Raw genomic sequence first — 20,541 nt, 5'->3', positions numbered from 1 at the left:
CTCCTGGCTTCGCAGCGCCTCCCGCAGCAGCGCCACGGCCGGCGCCCAAGCCCCGGCTGCGTAGGCGCGCAGCCCATCGGCGTAGAGCAAGTCCGGGGCCTGGGGGGGTGCCCCCGGGGACAGCAGGGCCAGACCTGGGGGCTCAGTGGGCTCCGGGGGCTCAGGGCATCCCGAGGGAGGCAGCAGCAGCAGCAGCAACCGGAGAAACCGGAGCATGGTGCCAGAGACGACGGCCGGCAGCCGAAGGGAAAAGCGGGGAGTGGAGAGGGAGGGAGAGGAAAGGGGGATAGAGGGAGGGAGGGGAAAGGAAGGAGAGATGGAAGGGAGGAGGGAGAGGAAGAGAGAGAAGGAATGAGCGTGGCCAAAGAGAGCTGATGAGGCCGTTACCGAACCTTTGGAGAGGCCAGTGTGAGAAAGGCAGAGAGAAGTCAGAGGAAGCCCGGGTGCCTTATCTTTAAGATAAGTGGGTCTAGTGTGAAATGGGAAATAAAGTGGAGAGAAGAGAGCAGAAGGTGGGGAACTGGCCTGGCACCCAGGAGGCCTGGTGGGGAGCCTGCTAGAATCCTTGACTCCAGCATGAAGCCCCTGGTGTGGTGATGTGAGGGTAACTACTGGGGCTGTGCTCCCCTAAACTCCTGGGTTCAGGAAAAGGATGGGGGATGCCTTCCACTGACACCATGCGAGAAAGATCTCATTTTAGAATGCAGCATCGAAGAGGGAAACTCCAGGCCCCTGACACCAAGTCAGGCCTAAACCCTTCCCTGCCCAGAAGGTGGGCCCCTGGATGGATTTGGAGGAAGTAGGAGAGTTAGGACATTGGGGATAGAGCCACACTCTAAAACCACCTCCACAAATCGGAACAAAGATCCCTCACATCCCAAACCAGCAAATTCATCATCTCCCCATAGCTCCCTCCCTCAGCATGACATGTTCTTATAAGCCTATCTCTGTGTATGTCTATATGTTTGAAGTTGTGTGATAATTTCTTCATATGTCTTTCTGTGCCTCTGTCTACTGCCCCTGATCCATTTTGTCCTCTATGAGCCACGCCACCCCCCATGCCTCTGACCATACCCTTTGCCACCACAGTACACTGGACACAGAGGTTTCCATGGTAACACTTTAGACTTTAATACATTTTGCTAGGGATGACAGAAGGTGAGTAGGGCATCTGGTCACATGGATGGGAGACAGCAGGGGCCCCAGGGCTCCAGATCCAGTGCCCATCACCCAAGAGTCTGGAGGCAGCTGCCCTAGGTTCAGAGCCATTATGAGGCGCTACCTACCCAGACCCCTCCTCTGAGTTCAGCAGCCCCACTTGGGTTCACAGGGTCAGCTGGGGAAAGATGGGGTTGCCTGGGCCCCAGGATCCTCCCCAAGCCCTTGCACTCCCCTCACCCCCTGTTAGGGAGCAGCGTCTCCCTGCACTTAGCCCCAAACGAAGTCCAATGGCTCCATTATCAGGGGACCCAAGGGATAGTCTGCGGGGTGAAAGGCCCAGTGGCCTGGGCCTTCGAGGAGAGGGCCCTGGTGAGGCAGTTGGAGAAGGCAGAGGTGTCTCATCAATGAAGGTGGTGATCTCTTCCCGGAAGAAGCCAGGACCCCGTGGGGGCCCCCCACCTGCCCCCAGAACCCCACCCTCCAGGAATTGGCGGAGGCTAGCCAGCCCCCCACCTTCAGCCTCCTCCTCATCCTCCTCGTTCTCCAGCCTACGGTGCCGTCCCAGGTACTCAGGAGGACCCCCCAGGGCGCGGCTCTGGGCTGGGAGGACCCGGATATCATCAGAGGATGGCCACTTGTGCAGGAAGGAGCCTGGTGGCCGAGGGGTAGAGAAGATGTTGGTCTCATCATGGGACAGACGGCGGGACAGAGGGACCTGGGGAAAGGAGCAGGTCAGATCTAGGAGCCCTGAAAGCACAAAGGGCGCGGAGGTGGGAACCAAAGTGGGGACTCTGCAAGGTGGTTCCACTCCCTTTAACTTTTTTGTAAAACATCCTGCACCTGGCAGACCTGGTTCTGAGGGGTCTGAAGAGAAGCCTCTCTTTTCATGCATTTTTTCCACCCGCCCCTTTGGTGCCCTGAGGATGGGTAACAGAGCCTGCAGCAAAGTGATGAGCAGATGCCCAGGGTCAGAGGTGTATTCCCCAGTACATACCTGTAAGTAGTGGACCCTCTCAAGAGGGGGAAAGAGCATATGCCTTCCAGGCAGCAGCTTCACCTGGGTGGGGTCCCGGCAGCCTGGTCCCATGGCCCCATTAGCATCAAAGCGAACTTTGCACACTCGACCATCTGCATAGTCATCACAGCCCCCATCTAGGTGAGAAAAGAGGCAGAGTGGGGTGGTTACAGGCAGGAAACAGCCAGCCCCCTGACTTCTTTATAAGCTCTGGGAGAACCCATCTGTTCCCATTAGTGTAAGTTCCAGTCGGACCTTGAGAATGGCTAGCATCTGTTGTATTCAATGTAGTGTTCCCGGTGCTTCATAAATGTAGACATTTATTGAAACAACTACCACCCCTCTCCCCCAAGCGCTCTCCCTATAGCTGGGGGGTCTCTCTCATGAAGTTTAGCCTCCCATTTGTGTCACAGCCTTCCTTTATGCTTGTGTTAGAACTGTTTCTCAGGCACTCTGCCCAGCGAAGGAAGAGCTGTGGCAGAGCTGTGGCAGTGTGGGCTTCTACACGGAAGCCGAGGCCCAGTGAAGCGAGCCCTTGGTGCAAAAGGAAGCAGCGGATGGCACGCGGGGGTGTTGATTAGAGATTAGGGAAAGGAGAGGCTGGAGTCAGCCCACGGGCGGCGCTGGCTCTGTCCAGCAGGGGGCACTCCAGGGCAACCCTTCCCTGAACAGGGAAGGGGCGGTAGAAAAGGGTAGAAAAAGGAGTCAATGCCCAGGAAAGCAAAGGCACAGTCCCTCCTCTGACCGTCATCGCCATCCTCCTCCGACATGATAGCCACGCACTGTTCCCACACAGTGCGCACGTCGGCGCGGTAGCGCTCGCAGGACCAGATGAAGGAGGGCAGCAGCAGCGTCTGTGCCATAGAGCACCATAGCACAGCCAGCACCATCCACGGGGGAGCCGAGTCCGACTTAAGGGAGAAGAAGCTCACCACCTAGTGGGAGAATGAGGAATGGCACAGGGTCAGGGCCCAGAGCCAGGGGACCACCTAACCCCCGGTAGCGCTTGTGGTGGGCAAGAAGTCAGGAAGGGATGCCTCGGATCAGAACAGGATGTGACAGAGACAAAGTTGGAGGTGGAGACATGGTGAACAGAGAGAAGGGACTGACTCAGAGCAAGGTCAGAGGAGAGTGCTGGAGACAAAGCCCTGGGGTTAAGAGGGAAAAGAGCAGAGGTGGTGCCAGAAACTTGAAGACAGAGACATCTGGGAATAGGGATTAGACGAGGATGCAAAAAAGCTGGGGTAATGGGGTTTCTACCCAGGAGTGCTCAGAGACTGAGTGGTGTTGGAGGGAATTAGGGAATGGAGAATGGAGCTTGGCAGCTGGATGATAGGTCTGAGGGGCTGAAGAATGGAGCTGCAGGATAGATGATGGAGCTGGAGGTTAGGTAGTGGAACTGAAGGATGGATGATGGAGCTGAAGGACAGCTAGTAGAAATGAAGGATGGTTGATGGAGCTGGAGCACAGGTAGTGGAACTGAAGGATGGATGACAGAGTTGAGTACTGGGAACAAGAAAACATATGATGGAGCCGGGTGATGGGGTAGTGGAACCAGAATTTAGGTGCTAGAGATGGGGGCTCAGAAGTGGAGTGGGGAATGGGTAGAGGAAAATAAGATGGATGATGGAACTGGAGGAGAGATGATGGAGCCACTGTATGGCTGATGGAGTTGGAGGTCAGGTGATGTTACTGAGGCTTGGATATTGGGGAGGGCAGGAGGGGCGGGGGAACCCCGATCTCACCAAGATGGGTACCCCTGTGAGTGAGTCATAGAGAAAGACGATGGCGCTGACTAAGTTGGTGACCTGCAGGGATGTCTTGGCAGACTCAGAGCCGTCCAGCGAGGATCGCCGCTTCCCTCGGGCATCCTCCACCACAATGGCTGGCACTTCAAAGGCTGGCCGGGTACCCAAGCCCCCTGGCCCACCCCCTTTGGCCCCACTACCACTCCCTGCTCTCCGGGCCTGCCGAGCCCTCCGGGGCCGGGCCCACAGCGTCTGATAGAAGGTGATGGCCACACAGACCAGCCCCATGACAATGCCCCCAAGTAGCAAGAGGCTGAAGCAGACACCAAAGCCAAGGCCAATCTTGGAAACTATGAACTGGCAGCCACGGGCGTAGTAGCGCTCGCCGTTGTTGTGCCAGCCGATGGAGGGCAGTGTGGAGAGGATGAAGCTGACCATCCAGATGCCCATGACCGCATGCAGCGCCTGCTTCTTGGCGTTGCTGAGGCGATAGTTGACGGGCCAACGCACCATCCACATGCGATGGTAGGAAAGTGAAGCTACTGTGAAGCAGGTGGCTAGCGCCAGTGTGTAGTAGGTAGACACAAAGACCTTGCAGATGCTCTCGTTCCAGTCATAGTCGGAGGAAGCCTGGCGCCGTAGCTGCACCACAGCAAAGGTGGTGAGGGGCACAGCCGCCATGAGTATGTGCGTGCCTGCTAGGAAGCAGAGCAGCAACTCCAGCGGCTTGTGCTTCTGCTGCTTGGCTGAGATGCTGAGGATGATCCAGGCATTGGCCAGCAGTGCCAGCAGCCCACAGGCCAGCCAGGACAATGCGCTGGAACGCAGGGAGGCCTCCTCTGCCCCCACCCCGCCCCGAGCCATCCTATCCTTGGCCCCCCGCCCCCTCAAACTCCTGGGGGCGGGGGCTAGGTCTCACCCAGGAGCTTCACTCACACACACCCCCATGATGCCCACAATCCTTGCCCTGTGGTGAGGCAGGCTGCCCCCAGGCCCACCCCACTGCTCAGCATTGCATGACTGACACAGCTGAGGTCAGGTGTGAAAGGAAGGAAGCTGGGGAGGAAGCTGAGGGTCAGCAGAGGCAGTCCTCAGTCTCCATACTGGGTGGGGCCCTTCTTAAGTATCCCTGTGGTTGATGGGGGCGGGGGCGGCAAGCTGGTTGCTTTCCCAACTATGAGATTGGCTGGGGGGACATGCCAGGATTTCGAGGTTTCTTCTTTCTCCGGTTCTTGACCAGTCAGGGATCTTCTGGATGCCCCAAGGGGTTCTAGGGGTGGGGCTCAGCCACCTGGACAAGCTGCAAGGGAGAGAGGAGATGAGGGAGCAGGAGGGCAGAGGCAGGGCCTAGGCTGGTCTCCAGCTGGCTTCTTGTGCCCCCTCCCTTCTCTTGAAACTAGAGAAATGACAGATTACTAGGGGTCACAGGGTCATTCAGAACATTCCCTTGCCTCTAAATCAGATGACCCCACACAGATAAGAGCTCCTGCTCTTCCATACCTCAAAGAAAGAAGGTATCCTTGCCTCCGTGTCTCCCATCCTTTTTCAGCCCTTTCTTCACCCTCTGGCACTCCCAGTTTTCTTCTTATAATGTCTCCTACTCAATACTACTCGGAGACCCCTATCTTCATGTCCCTATGAAATCTCCTTCACACATGACTTGTTTCTTCTTGAGGGTTTACAGTAAACTGGGATACAGTATTATGGCTCCTCTCCCCAACGTTCCAGTCTCCTGGGACCAATGATCTTGGTGGTCAGCCCCATTTCCCAAAGCCTGGGGAGATCACCCTCCACCCACCCAGTAATCTGGTAAGATGGGAGAGAGGAAGCTGGGGCCCGAAGTGGGGGGGCTAGGGAACCCGAAGGCAGGGAAACTACTGACATCAGAAACATCCAGAAATGGAAAGAGGGGGATCTAGGGAGAAGGAGGAGAGTTTGAGCAGAAGCAGAAAGAAAGAAGGGACAAAGTGGTAGTGTCTGAAAATAGAAGGAAAAGCCCAGAGAACCCTGGAGAGGAGGCTTTGGAGGGAGGAGAGGTTGGTTCCAGGTAGGGAGCAAGGAATGGGAAGCTAACAAGAAAAGCCAAATGTTCAGTAAAGTGCTGACTCCCACTGGTAGACCTTGATTTTTTTCCTCTTCTGGCCTGGAGCCTCAGTTTCTCCTGTGATGGGAGGGAGGACAGTCCCGATTTTAGTGACGCTGAGCTTCAGTGGGGGCTACTGACACCAAGAACAGAGTGGGAGCTGTGGGGATGGACATAATGGCTTTGGAGTAAGTGAGGATGAAAATGGGGTACAGCAGTGGGAGGGTCTATTTCCTGTAGAAGAACCTCAGACCCTTGCCTTCTCCAAGAGGTCCTAGTCCACCCTTTACCTTTGTCTTCCCTCTGGAGCCCAGTACTCCCTAGTTTCCATGGCAATGGCCAGCCAGAGGGAGGTGGAGGGAATTGGTCAGGAGCGGCCCCCCCACTAGCCTCCCCTACAGCCCTGTACTCCTTCCCACTCACCCTCACCCAGGCCCAGCCGGTGGGCTCAGGAAGAAAGAGATGGGGAGTCCGAGATGGAGGGAGGCAGGCAGGAAGGATGTGAAGGACAGAGAGGAGGAGATGAAGGACAGAAAGAGATCAGAGGAAGGTAGGAGGGGGAATCTGGACGGCTCCTGGGCCGACCAGGGGTCCGTCGCCTTCGCCCTTCGGGGTGAAGGGGTAAGGTCAGGTGGCTCCTCCCTTCTGCCACCCACCGTGTTCTCCGGGGCAGAAACAGCAGGTGGCTTGGAGGAGGGGCTGGCCGGAGGGGAGAGGAGGCGCCTGGTGGGGTGGGGGGCAGAAGGGCGGGGGCCCGAGTAGGGGTCGTCTTACCTCTGGCTGCGCCCAGCACAGCCATGAAGACCGCACTCCCGAGGCTGCTCGCTCGGTCTCCCGCCGCCTGCCGGCTCCAGTGCGTCGTCCTCCCTCCTCCCCTCCCTTTCTCCCTCCCTCTGGGCCTCCCTCCTCCCCCCGCAGTCCCAGCCTCTCCGACTCGGCCCCTTCTCACTCGGTCTCTGCCCCTCTAGGTCTCTCCAGGCCCCTCTCTCTTGGGGTCACCCTGCCTGGTAGCCCCGGTTAGGGGCACAGAACGAAAGCTTTTCGGGGTGGGGAGGTGGAGTGTAGGACGAGGAACTGGACAGTGGTGACTGGGAGGGGGAGGGGCAAGGAAGGCGCCTGGGGGCGGGGGCGAGTAACAAGGCGGGGTACGGGCTGCTTTGGTAATGTAAGATGGTCGTGTCCTGCCTCCACCCCATCCTGTTTTTCCACATGAACGCAAGCTCAAAGAGGCAGCTGGTGGTGTTCGGGACTGAGGAGCTAGCTGTTGAGGGAGGAGGAAGTGTGTGTCACGGTGTGTCACTGTGTATCTGTGTGAGGGCTGTGCCTTGGGTAGAGCTCAGAGGGGCTTGTGCTGGAGGCGTGCTGGGAGTGAGGGGCTGTTGTGATACTAACTGGGGCTGCTCAGTGGAGTGAGGTGGGGGTATGTGTGCACTGGTCTAAAATGATGTGGGCACACACATACACACACTGCTTCCTCCTCCTGGAACACACTCACACTTATTCTGGGGATACACAATTTGCACTCATAGAGTTTCTCAAAGTTCTTTATCCCTATCACACATATACACAATGTAGTGCACACACAACCCATAGTCTCTCTCCCAGTATATCACACATGTCACTACAAAGTCTTAGCCTTACATACACACAGAGCCCTTCAGGGTGGGTAGGCAGGTAATCAGTCTCCAGGGAGTTTTTCCTCTCCAGGGCAACTTCATCTGCTTTCTGGGGCAGGCCTGGCATCTTCTCCTCTGGGTCTGATCACAATGATCAGAAGATTCCTGGTGTCCAGAGAAGTGTCCAGCTGATTGTATGTCACTAGCTCGTTTGTCTCTCTCACTCACACACACACACACACACACACACACACACGCACACACTCCAGCCCCCAGAGACTGTGTGCACAGCGTTACCCCCACTTTTCAGAGAGGGTGGCTCCTGATAGAATTAAAAAGATTTAGAACATGGAGCATCCTCTTTATGGTAAGTTTATTGCATTTTTCTGTCAGCTCAGGGAGGCATGGATGAGGGATGCGTAGGGATACAAAGTAAGCAGTGGGGATCCCTGGCAGCAATTGGGTGGTTTTCCTGGAAGAGGCAATCTGGAAAGAAAGAGGAAGACAGAAAAGAGATTGGGTGCAGGGGGATGCGGAAGAGAAGAGGGGCAGAGGAGACTGGGGGTCCTAAGAGAAATGAGTCAAGAAGAGGAGGAAGAATATTTCTGAACCCATAATTCCTGTGTCCTAAATGGCTGGGGGCATGGAGGAGGGTGCAGGTCAGGAAGACTGAGGCCCAGGGCTATCACCCTTCACAGGGGGTCCCCTCAGGTTCTTCACTCTCAGGCTGGCTTACTGCCCCCTCCACCTAACAAAGCTCACCTTCCAGAAGGTTCTATACAGGGTGAGTGGCGGGTTACTGGGCACTCCCTCCCACAGAGCCTGTGCTCTCAGCCTGTGCTCTGATTAGAACTGAAGGGTTTTTCCTCTGGTAACAGGATTCTGCCACCAGCGGGTTATAAAGGAGGAATTTTAGGCAAGGAGGCCTTCCTTTCATGCTCCTGAATTCTGAGGCAGGCCCTCCCTGTGGATTGTGAGGGCCTGTGAATCTAAAGGTGCATACTGGGCACCTATGACTAGTTAGCTGCAGAGATCTGGGTAGTATTTGTCCTTGGGTTCAAGAAACAGCAGTGGAACTGGACTAGGGGTCAAGAGACCTGGGTTAATCCTAACTAACTCCAGCACTTACTATGTAACTTTGGGCAATCGGCTAACCTCTCTGAGTTCCATTTCTGATCTATAAACTGGAGATGTCCTGTCACTGTCAGAATTGTGGGATTTCATAAGGTTCAAATAGATAATGGATATGAAATTGGTTTATAAAATGAGACATGCTGCTTGGGTAAGAAGGAACTGTGTACAAGTGTGTGGCTGTATACACGGGGTGTGTGTACAGGTGTGCCTGTTTATGCACAGGTTTGGATGTGAGTCTGTGGCCCTGCCGACACAGTGGAGGCAGGCAGTCAGGAGCCTTTGGATCTGGGTATGTCTTGACTGGCTGTGTGATCTTGGGTGAGTCCCTGCCTTCTCTGGTCTCAGGATATTCTCCTGTAAAAGGACAATCTTGTGCTTCCTATTTCCAGTCACCCAGCCTTGCCCTCCATGCCAGGCAGGGCTGGTCCTGTGTCCTCCCCTGGGGTCCAAGTGAGCAGCGGGGGAGAGGGTTAAGAAGAAATAATCAAATAAGGGCTAGGGCTTGAGTGAGAAGGAAATGGGGGAAGAAATGGCATGATTAAGCCTTTGGAAGGCTGGGAGCAAGACCCAACCAACTGGGTTGGGGCCTAACCAAAGGGCTTGGGAACGGAAAGGAGAAACAGAAGAGGCAAACTGTAGATGAGGAGACCAGGAGATGGTCAGAGGCACTGGAATAGGCTACATTCATCTGGTCTGCAGCCCCCTAGAGCACAACAGGAAACACAAGAGTGGACAGCTGGGGAGGCTGTGAGTGGGAAGCTCCCCCTCGTCTGGTGCCTCAAGTGAGACTACATGTCTTCTGGAGCCGGCTGGAGGAACAAAGAATAAGGAGAGCAAGTCTATTTCCTCCCAACCCCTTTGCCTCTGCGACCTCCATGGCTCTCAGACCTGCCCTTCTCTTCCAGTGCAGTGTGGCCTTTGGCCACAGGGGCAGTGCCACAGCCAGAAACATCCCAGGCCTGCTGCCCCTCTACCCCCTCCACGCTGTCTGTTTCCTACCTCAGCCATCCCTTTCACCACTCTCTGGAATTCATCTCCTCACCTCCATCTCTCCTCTCTCCCTCCCTCCTTCCTCAACCCCTCCCTTCTCTCCTCACCTTTCCCCTTCCTCCTCTTCCCACCCCTGCTCTCTTTTCCTCCCTCCCCTTCCTTCTCCTTCCCCTTCCTTCTCTCCCTTGCCCTGTCTCCCAGTTCCTTACTGGGAACACTGGCAAGTCTTCTTCTCACTGAGGAGCTTCTTGATCTGAGACATCCGCTCTGCTTGGCGCTGTCCAGGGAGAAGGAGGGGAGTTGTGAGGGTCCCAGGCCTCCATGAGGGAGGTGCCCCTTGGAGGGGGGAGAGGGGGAAGCTGGGAGAGAAGCAGTTACTATAGCTGAGACCATCTGTCCCCGAATTAGCTCTCTCCTCCTTCCTGTCTCTCGCTCTGCATGGCATCTGGGACAGGGCCCTGTATCCAGAGAGGAAAGCTTGGGGCAGAGAGAGCCAGAACAGAAGCAGGTCGCGTATACAGGCTACACTGGTTGCTGTTCAGGCCTCAGGTGCTCAAGGGCCCTGTAGGGGTAGGGGTGTAATTGCCCATGTTGGAGGGTCTGGGGAGGCTCACTCACCCGCTGGTGCCGGTGCCTGACACAGCAGAAGATGCCCAACCCAGTGAAAAACAGAAGGCCTACGCTGCCACCTAGGCCTGCAGCCAGGAGTATCACCGGGGGCTGGAACACTTTGGGCAAAACTGCAAGAGAAAGGGGTGTGCTTAGCCCACTGCACTTCATCAAGGGCACAGGGCAGTCTGGAGGGGCTGAGGAAGGCTGGCTGCCCAGCCAGACTGGGGTCTGTGCTTGGACCAGGAGAAAGGGGCAGGGTTCCCAGGGCTCTTTCGAGCCCCATCAGGGCTTGAGAGGGCAGAGCTGGGGAAGGAGTTTGTTTTAGAGACTATAGGGTGCTCTGGAGATCTGTGGTTCAGGCCCTGGGCTGTCTGTATGTGTGTGTATGTGTTTGCAGGGGAGCCAGGAGAGGTAGTTCTTGGTCAGGGGGCCCCATTCCTGGGCTCTAGACCTTAGGAAGTTGGAAACTCTGTGCCTTGGGCCACATATGTATAGCCCATCCATCTCAGAGGAATTGGGAGGTGGCCTCAGCCAAGCCAAGGAAGGTCCCATGGCTGAGGAGGCAGAGGCTTGGGGTTAGGGCATAGGAGCTGGATCCTCACCCTCAAACTTGGATTCCAGCAGGACCTTGCCTTTGTCCCTCAGCAGACACAACCACATCCCCTCCTCAGGATCTGACACCTGCACCTGCTTCTGCTGCTTCGAGACCTTTGTTGTCTGGTTCTTCCGCTGCAAGCTCAGGGTCATCATGGGGGAGATAGGTCCCAACACATCACAGATCAAATTGTTCTGAAGCTGAGTCACTGCAAGAGAGGTGACAGGCTGGGGGGCTGGGAGCCTGGACCTGTGGGTTCCCTGCACCTCCAAGCTCTAAGGGCATTCAGTAGAACAATAAAAACGATGATTTACGTGGATGCCCTTCACTTAGCCTCTCAGAGAACATTTTCATGAAGTTGTAATAGAGAACACACAGATTTTGGAGTCCAGCCATCTTAGGTTTGAATCCCAGCTCCTCTGCTTACTAGCTGTGTGTCCCTGGTCAAGTCACTTAACTCTCTAAGCCTCACACAATAATTAAATGAATGAATCCACATAAAGTGCTTAGAACAGGGCCTGGCGTGTACTAAGCGTCAAGTGTTAGTTATATATGAGGTTGTTGTGATAATTAGGAGCCCTCATGTCACAGTGGTTAAGACTGTGCTGCTAACCAAAAAAAAAGGTCGGCAGTTGGAATCTACCAGCCACTCCTTGGAAACCCTATGGGCAGTTCTACTCTGTCCTATAGGGTCACTATGAGTTGGAATCTGCTCAATGGCAATGGGTTTGGTTTTTTTATTTTTTATGATAATTAAGGAGATAAGGATGTGAAGAACTCACCCTAGAACCTGACTTAAGTGTTATTATCATTGCTACTATCTTACTAAGAGCAGATTATGTTATCCTCATTTGGCAGGTGAGAAAGCAGGCCCATGGTGGGTAGGGGGTTTAGCCAGGGTCACAGAGGGTGAGCTGGGCAGAGGCAGACCTAGAACCCTGGTTCCTGGCCCACGCCCTTTGGGGACTCCCAGTGGAAGCAGCCCCAGGCTGGCCCAGGGTTGTCGGAGAAGGACATGTGGATTCAGTCTAAGTTCAAAATCAGTCCAAAACCCAGAGGGCCCTTGATCAGTTTGATCAGGCACCCAGGGCCTAAAACCAGTTGCCATCAACTCGATTCCAACTCCTGGTGACTCCATATGTGTCAGAGAAGGACTATGCTCCAAAGGGTTCTCAATGGCTGATTTTTCATAAATAAATCGTAAGGCCTGTCTTCTGAGATGCCTCTGAGTGGATGTGAACCACCAACCTTCGGGTTAACAGCTGTGCGTGTTAACTGTTTGACTACCCAAGGACTTCTAATCAGGGCCTAGCTAGGCATCCTCTTTTAGAGTCCACCCTGCCTCAGAGGGAGCCCTGGGCCAGGCCCCTTCACCTCCCACTGCTGCCCTCCCCATATCAGCCCGGCTTCTCACCTGTCATCACCACAAGGCTCACATTCTGATGTAGCTTTCCCTTGGCAAGATCCAGGGTCAGGTTTCCAAAACCAGCATATTGAGGCAAGGCCTGGGGCAGGGTGAAGCAGAGTGGCAATGTCTTATTCATCTTCAATTTGTCCAGTATAACCGATGTCGGGGACACCTTCTTGTCCTTCAAGGAGAAGGTGATCCAGGTTTGGGGGGAGGAAGCTCCCTCTGCCTGCCACTTCAGCTCCCCAGTCAGGTCTTCATTTGTGAAGGTAAGTGGGAAGGCGAATTCCACCTGCTCCCCATTCTTCTTATAGATTGTGTTGGAGTCCTTCTGGAAAGCTGGAGGTGGGATGGGAGAGAACCTGGGTCAGATGGAGGCAGGAAGATGAGGCTTGGCAGGGTGAGGAGGCATGTAGTGGGGGCAGCAGAGATGGAAGGGGGACCAGGATAAGCCCAAAAACCTAGGTTGGCATTTCAGGTCCTTAAATTACCTTTTACAGTATTAGGTGAAGGAAAGGACAGCACACACTACAGGCGAAGTCAGCACAACTGGACTAAACCAAAGCTAAGAAGTTTCCTGAATACAATCAAACACCTTGAGGGACAGAGTAGCAGGGGTAGGGGTTTGGGGACCATGCTTTCAGGGGACATCTAGGTCAATTGGCATAACAAAGCTTATTAAGAAAATCTTCTGCATCCTACTTTGGTGAGTGTCGTCTGGGGTCTTAAAAGCTTGCAAGCAGCCATCTAAGATGCATCAATTGGTCCCAGCCACCTGGAGTAAAGGATAATGAAGAACACCAAAGACACAGGGAAAGTATTGGCCCAAGAGACAGAAAGGGCCACATAAACCAGAGACTTCATCAGCCTGAGACCAGAAGAACTAGATGGTGCCCGGCTGCCACCAATGACCACCCTGACAGGGAACACAACAGAGAGTCCTGGATGGAGTAGGAGAAAGGTGGGATGCAGAACTCAGGTTCTAGTAGGAAGACCAGACTTAATGATCTGACTGAGACTGGAGGAACCCCGGAAAGCATGGCCCCCGGATTCTCTATCAGCCCAGAACTAAAACAATTTCCAAGGCCAACTCTTCAGACAGGGATTGGACTGGACTGTGGGACATAAAGTGATACTCGTGAGGAGTGTGCCTCTTAGCTCAAGTAGATACAAGAGACTAAATGGGCAGCTTCTGTCTGGAGGTGAGATGGGAAGGCTAAGAGGGTTAGGAGCTGGCTGAATGGACATGGGGAATCAGGGGTGGAAAGGAGGAGTGTGCTGTCACAGTATGGGGAGAGCAATCAGAGTCACATAACAATGTATGTATAAATTTTTGTATGGGAAAAAATTTTTTTAAAAAATCCCTTTTACCTCTTCAATCTTCTCTCCTGTCTCTCCACCCCAACATGTTTCTAAGGCAGCTTCCCTCCTCCTGGAAGCCTCATGGAGCAGCCCAGCCACAGGGGGGCCTCTCCTTCCTCAGGATCCCAAGGGAGCACAGAGGGCATTTGGCTTGCACTACTTATAAGAAGCACTGGTGGTGCAAAAGTTAACTGCTCAGCTGCTAACTGAAAGGTTGGCAGTTTGAACTCACCCAGTGAGGAGAAAGACCTGGTGATCTGCTTCAGTAAAGATTACAGCCAAAACCCTATGGGGCAGTTCTGCTCTGTCACATGGGGTCACTATGAGTCAGAATCAACTCAATGGCATCCAACAACAACAACTTAGATGTATAATTTATCATCTTCCACAAAATAAGCACAAGCACTTAAATAGAGCTTACTATGTGCCAGGCACTGCTCTAAATGTGTTACATACATTAGCTCATTTAATTCTTGCCATAACTCTACAAGATGGGTACTATCACAGTATCATCCCCATTTTACAGATGCAGAAACCAAGGCACAGAGAGGTTCAGTAGCTTGCCCAAGGTTACATGGTTGTCAGTGAAAGAGCTAGAATTTAAATCAGAGTCCAAGCATGAAACCACCATACTCCACTACCTTATGTCACATAAGCACCTAGAGGATGCAGGCAGGGTGGGACCTGCTTTGTTGGTTTTTGGTCTTTCCCTCAGTGCCTAGCTCATGGCTCTACAGGTGCAATGTAGAATTTCATCAGGGCTTGCTTGCTGGTGTTAGTGTCCCTGAGTAAGTGGATGTGCCAAATTGGGAGGGGTGGGGAGCTGAGGCAATGAAGAAAGTAGATACCCTTGGCACTCCTCCTTTGGGGCCTCCTCCAGGGGCCTTTGGGGCCCCTCATCTTTACATCTTCCCTCCCTTTCTTGTCCACCACCTGCGGGGTGGCTGTTAGTCAGCACACTGAGGAAGAGAGGGCCCAGGATGACCCTCAGGACAGATCTCAGCTTTAGGGGGCCTAGATCTACCCCTCCCCCCAGCACCAGGCCTGGGAACACAGCAGTGAGAGCTGAGGGAGGGCTGGTTAGCCCCTGAGTCCGGAGGAGACTGCAGGGGTGAGGAGCTCCTCTTACCTAGCACCAAGATCTCTACTCTGAGCTGCAGAGTCTTTTGGTTCTGGGAGACGGTGCATGTCCAGGTGCCGCTGTGCCGCAGCCCCAGCTGGGGCACTGAGAGGCTCTTGGCCTCATTCTTGCTGTAATCGCGTGGACCCTTCCATTGTACTGAGGGCTTACTATCAGAGGGGCTCTCCAAGGTCAGGGTGAGGTTCTTCCCCTGCAGCAAGTGGACTCCAGGCTTGGCAATTACTGTGGAGGGAACAGGACACCTGTGTCACACACGCATACGCACACCATCCCCAAGAGGCTGAGAAACCAAGACGGTCTCTACCTTTGTCCCAACATCTCCTTTCCTCCCAACACCCAGCTTCCAACCCCCAATCCAGCCCTCTCCTCCTCTTCTTCCCTTATTCCCTTCCCTATTCTTTCTCTCCTTCCTTCCATTGGTTCCTGCCCTTCTCTTTCCCCCTCTCTAGGCCTCTCCCTCTCGCCCCTGCCTAACCCAAGGCCTGAGGAGGGCCTAAGGAGACTTATTGTCTGAGCCATCTCCAGACTGATTAAGTACCACCAGCTCAGGCCCTATTCTGGTGTGGAGATGGGAGAGAGGAGGAAGGGAGACTGGGCAAGGGTATCCTCATCCCAGACCCTCCCCACTCACATCTGAACACCAGCAATTGAACCTCTTCCTTTTCGTTCTCCACTTCACAGATGTAATGTCCTGAGTCTCTCATCTCAAGATTCTTGATGATCAGAGGAAAGTATCCTTGGTCCCACAGGTTTTTTCTGCAATCAAGGCGATTTTTCAGCCAAGAGTTACCTGGAAGTAGAAGCCATGTGGAAGAGGTTGGGGAGCTCTGGAGACATGGCACCACTAGTGAGGGCAGTATCCACAACTCTTCTGATCTGAGTAACTAATTTCCTGCGGAATCTGCCCCTCACACTAATCAGAGAACCCCAGACTGGTGAGGAGGTCCCATTACCTTCATTTACCCAACAGGGACAATATTTCACTAATCCAGAATAAAATAATACCCTCATTTGAGAGCATAGACTCCTATGTGCCAAATACTTGACGTGCATCATTTCAATTAATCTTCACAGCAATTCCAAAAATAGATACTGTGTTTATTATTTTACGAATAAGGAAACTGGGTTCAGAGATTAAATAATTGCCCAAACTCTTATACATTGTTGGTGGGAGTGTTAACTGGTACATTTCTTTGGAAGGTAATTTGTAACAACTATCAGCATTACAAATGCGTGTACAAAACTAAATGTCCACCAAGAAAAGAAGAGATAGGGTAAATAAATTATAGTTCACCCATTCAGTAGAGTGCTACCCAGTCAAAGAAAAGAATAAGAATAAGAACAATCTCTAAGATATATTGTTAACTGAATAAAGCAAGGTATTAAACAGGCTATATAGTACGCTACCATTTGTTTTAAAAGGGGGAGGAAAAATATATATATGCATACACACACATATATGTATAAACCCGTTGCCATCGAGTAGATTCTGCCTCAGCAACCTATAGGACAGGGTAGAACCACCCCATAGGGGTTGGTTAAGAGCTATGGCTGCTAACCAAAAGGTCAGCAGTTGGAATCCATCAGCCACTCGTTGGAAACCCTATGGGGCGGTTCTACTCTGTCCTGTAGGGTCACTATAAGTCGGAGTCGATGCGATGGCAATGGGTTTTATTTGGTTTTGGTATATATACACACACATACACACACACACACACACACACGCACACACACATGCTGTTATTTCTCGAAGGCAACATAAGAAAATGGTAACCTTGATTGGCTCAGGGAAGAGGAAGTGAATACCCATGGAACAAATGTTAGACAGACTTTTCACTATATGCCCTTTTCTATCTTTTGAATTTTGATCTAATAAGTAGTGGAGCCAGGATTAAAATTCAGGCCTGCTGGGTACGCCATGCTGGAATACTGTCTATAGAAATTTCCTCAGACATGGATATGTGATGTCTTCCAGTCTTCTCTTTTAGTATCTAACATCACCACCAAGAGGATGTTCTTCTCTTTAGCCAACTATTTTGTGGGTGCAGTGGCAGATCCAGATTTCTGTAAAAGAGGGCCCTTACTCTAAATTCTAAGGAATTTCTTTAGAAGGAGCAATTGGTTTGGAAAGCAAGCTAGAGGACTTGCCTTGAAGCTGGATTTACATAGCAAACACACAGTTTGATACTTAGATTATATATTTGGAGGGATGGGCCAAGGGTGATTGAGGCTAAAGCCCCCATCCCCAACCCCCTTGGCACCACCTCTGCTTCCCTGAGCAGTTGTTGGCCCTCTGCCTATTTTTGCCTTGGTGCAGGAGACTGGACACCATGTTGGCCATGCATTCTCCTCTCTTCTTCTAGACCCCATAGTCCTCTACCCCACTACTCAAGCTCATCCTTTCCTGGAGACCTTTCCAGACAATCTTGTAGCCCTGGGCAACACCTCACCCCAGCTTTCCCCCTATCACTCACTCAGTCTCCCCTTTTATTTGTCCCTTTAGTCATTCATATCCTACTTCCTCTTTCCTCTGGTTCTACACAGTGGTTTGTGTGCTGTTGTTAGGTGCTATCCAGTCGGTTTCGACTCTTAGTGACTCTATGTACAACAGAACAAAACACTGCCCAGTCCTGCGCTTCTCACAATAGTTGTTATGCTTGAGCCCATTGTTGCAGCCACTGTGTCAATCCATCTCATCAAGGGTCTTCCTGTTTTTCACTGACCCTCTACCTTCTCAAGCATGATGCCCTTCTATAGGGACTAGTCCCTCCTGATAACATGTCCAAAGTATGTAAGATGTAGTCTCGCCATCCTTGCTTATAAGGAGCATTCTGGCTGCACTTCTTCCAAGACAGATTTGTTCGTTCTTTTGGCACTCCATGGTATATTCAATATTCTTCACCAACACTATAATTCAAAGGCATCAATTCTTCTTCGGTCTTCCTTATTCATTGTCTGGCTTTCGCATGCATATGAGGCGATTGAAAACACCCTGGCTTGGGTCAGGCACACCTTAGTCTTCAAGGTGACATCTTTGCTTCTCAACACTTTAAAGAGGTCTTTTGCAGCAGATTTACCTGATGCAATGCGTCTTTTGATTTCCTGACTGCTGCTTCCATGGGTGTTGATTGTGGATCCAAGTAAAATGAAATCCTTGACAACGTCAATCTTTTCTCCACTTATCCTGATGTTGCTTATTGGTCCATTTGTGAGGATTTTTGTTTTCTTGATGTTGAGGTGTAATCCTTACTGAAGGCTGTGGTCTTTGATCTTCATCAGTAAGTGCTTCAAGTCCTCTTCACTTTCAGCAAGCAAGGTTGTGTCATCTGCATAATGCAGCCTGTTAATGAGTCTTCCCTCCAATCCTGAAGGCCTGTTCTTCTTCATATAGTCCAGCTTCTCTGATTATTTGCTCAGCATACAGATTGAATAAATATGGTGAAAGGATACAACCCTGACACACAACTGTCCTGACTTTAAACCACGCAGTATCCCCTTGTTCTGTTCAAACAGCTACCTCTTTATCTATGTACACATTCCTCATGAGCACAATTAAGTGTTCTGGAATTTCCATTCTTCGCAATCTTATCCATAATTTGTTATGATCCACACAGTTGAATACCTTTGCATAGTCAATAAAACACAGGTAAACATCTTTCTGGTATTTCTGCTTTCAGCCAGAATCCATCTGACATCAGCAATGATATCCCTCCTTCCAAGTCCTCCTCTGAATCTGGTTTGAATTTCTGGCAGTTCCCTGTCGATGTATTGCTGCAACCGCTTTTGACTGATCTTCAGCAAAATTTTACTTGCATGTGATATTAATATTATTCGATAATTTCCAAATTCAGTTGAATCACCTTTCTTTAGAATAGGCATAAATATGGATCTCTTCCATTTAGTTGGCCAGGTAACTGTCTTCCAAATTTCTTGGCATAGATGAGTGAGCACTTCCACCTCTGCATCCGTTTGTTGAAACATCTCAGTTGATATTCCGTCAATTCCTGGAGCCTTGTTTTTCGCCAATGCCTTCAGTGCAGCTCGGACCTCTTACTTCAGTACCATTGGTTCCTGCTCATGTGCTACCCCCTGAAATGGCTGAACGTCAGCCAATTCTTTTTGGTATAGTGACTCTGTGTATTCTTCCATCTTCTTTTGATTCTTCCTGAGTCATTTAATATTTTCCCCATAGAATCCTTCAATATTGTGACTTGAAGTTTGAATTTTTTCTTCAGTTCTTTCAGCTTCAGAAATGCCAAGCATGTTCTTCTCTTTTGGTTTTCTAATTCCAGGTCTTTGCACACGTCATTATAATACTTTGTCTTCTCGAGCTGCCCTTTGAAATCTTCTGTTCAACACTTTTACTTCACCGTTTCTTCCTTTCTCCTTAGCTAGTTGATGTTCAAGAGCAAGTTTCAGAGTCTCTTTTGACATCCATTTTGGTCTTTTCTTTCTTTCCTATCTTTTTAATGACCTCTTGGTTTCTTCATGTATGATGTCCTTGATGTCATTCCACAACTCGTCTGGTCTTTGGTCATTAGTGTTCAACGCATCAAATCTATTCTTGAGATGGTCTCTAAATTCCCGTGGGATATACTCAAAGTTGTACTTTGGCTCTTGTCGACTTGTTCTAATTTTCTTCAGTTTCAACTTGACCTTGCATATGAGCAATTGATAGTCTGTTCTGCAGTCAGCCCCTGGCCTTGTTCTGACTGATGATATTGAGCTTTCCCATTGTCTCTTCCCACAGAGGTAGTTGATTGATTCCTGTGTATTCCAACTGGCTAGGTCCACATGTATATTTGCTGTTTATGTTGTTGAAAAAAGGTGTTTGCAATGAAGAAGTCGTTGGTCTACAAAACTCTATCATGCAGTCTCGGGTGCTGTTTCTATCACCAAGGCCCTATTTTCCAACTACCGATCCTTCTTTCTTTCCAACTTTCACATTCCAATCTCCAGTAATTATCAATGCATCCTGATTGCATGTTTGATCAATTTCAGACTGTAGAAGCTGGTAAAAAATGTTTAACTTCTTAATCTTTGGCCTTAGTAGTTGGTGCATAAATTTGAATAATAGTCATATCAACTGATCTTCCTTGTTGTTGTTGTTAGGTGCCGTCAAGTCAATTCCGACTCATAGCCACCCTATGCGCCACAGAACGAAACACTGCCCTATCCTGCACCAGCCTCACAATTGTTGTTATGCTTGAGCTTACTGTTGCAGCCACGGTGTCAATCCATCTCATCAAGGGTCTTCCTGTTTTTCACTGACCCTCTACTTTCTCAAGCATGATGCCCTTCTATAGGGACTAGTCCCTCCTGATAACATGTCCAAAGTATGTAAGATGTAGTCTCACCATCCTTGCTTCTAAGGAGAATTTTGGCTGTACTTCCTCCAAGACAGATTTGTTTGTTCTTTTGGCAGTCCATGGTATATTCAATATTCCTCACCAACACCACAATTCAAAGGCGTCAGTTCTTCAGTCTTATTCATTGTCCAGCTTTCGCGTGCATATGATGTGATTGAAAACATCATGGCTTGGGTCAGGCACACCTTAGTCTTCAAGGTGACATCTTTGCTTTTCAACACTTTAAAGAGGTCTTTTGCAGCAGATTTACCTGATGCAATGCGTCTTTTGATTTCCTGACTGCTGCTTTCATGGGTGTTGATTGTGG

General features: G+C 51.2%; 3 protein-coding genes across 7 annotated transcripts in view; all 3 read right to left on the bottom strand.

Annotated features, from left to right (window-relative positions):
• Positions 1-216, bottom strand: part of P3H3 (prolyl 3-hydroxylase 3) — a 13,118-nt gene extending 12,902 nt beyond the window's left edge. The window contains exon 1 of the mRNA XM_023741504.1: positions 1-216. This exon is cut by the window's left edge and continues 264 nt beyond it. Coding sequence (XP_023597272.1) covers positions 1-216 — 216 coding nt within the window.
• An 890-nt stretch (positions 217-1,106) lies between these two features.
• Positions 1,107-6,966, bottom strand: GPR162 (G protein-coupled receptor 162). Of its 2 annotated transcripts, none has more exons than XM_004387224.1 (5): positions 6,782-6,966; positions 4,923-5,224; positions 2,922-3,111; positions 2,156-2,313; positions 1,107-1,876 (listed from the first exon to the last, which is right to left on the bottom strand). In XM_004387224.1, the coding sequence occupies exons 2-5, from the start codon at positions 4,935-4,937 to the stop codon at positions 1,325-1,327; spliced, it is 915 nt and encodes a 304-aa protein (XP_004387281.1). In that variant the 5' UTR covers positions 4,938-5,224; positions 6,782-6,966; the 3' UTR covers positions 1,107-1,324. The 2 variants fall into 2 exon arrangements, with proteins under 2 accessions (XP_004387281.1, XP_004387280.1); XM_004387223.2 differs by having other exon boundaries at positions 3,922-5,224; positions 6,782-6,882.
• Positions 6,967-7,163: 197 nt separating this feature from the next.
• CD4 (CD4 molecule) overlaps positions 7,164-20,541 on the bottom strand; it is a 41,315-nt gene continuing 27,937 nt past the window's right edge. For 2 of the 4 annotated variants that reach the window (XM_023741502.1, XM_023741501.1), the window contains 7 exons: positions 15,497-15,655; positions 14,854-15,087; positions 12,369-12,701; positions 10,962-11,162; positions 10,366-10,487; positions 9,957-10,024; positions 7,986-8,109 (listed from right to left, as the gene is read on the bottom strand). In XM_023741502.1, coding sequence (XP_023597270.1) covers positions 8,013-8,109; positions 9,957-10,024; positions 10,366-10,487; positions 10,962-11,162; positions 12,369-12,701; positions 14,854-15,087; positions 15,497-15,655 — 1,214 coding nt within the window. In that variant the 3' untranslated portion in view covers positions 7,986-8,012. Of the gene's footprint in view, positions 7,789-7,985; positions 8,110-8,352; positions 9,567-9,956; positions 10,025-10,365; positions 10,488-10,961; positions 11,163-12,368; positions 12,702-14,853; positions 15,088-15,496; positions 15,656-20,541 lie in introns of those variants that run through there. The other 2 variants (XM_023741503.1, XM_004387267.2) reach the window with 2 other exon arrangements.

The sequence above is a fragment of the Trichechus manatus genome, unplaced genomic scaffold (genome assembly GCF_000243295.1).
Source record: "Trichechus manatus latirostris isolate Lorelei unplaced genomic scaffold, TriManLat1.0 scaffold00182, whole genome shotgun sequence".
Taxonomy (NCBI): Eukaryota; Metazoa; Chordata; class Mammalia; order Sirenia; family Trichechidae; genus Trichechus; species Trichechus manatus.
The sequence above is the reverse complement of the archived record's forward strand: the minus strand, read 5'-3'. Positions and strand labels throughout refer to the sequence as shown.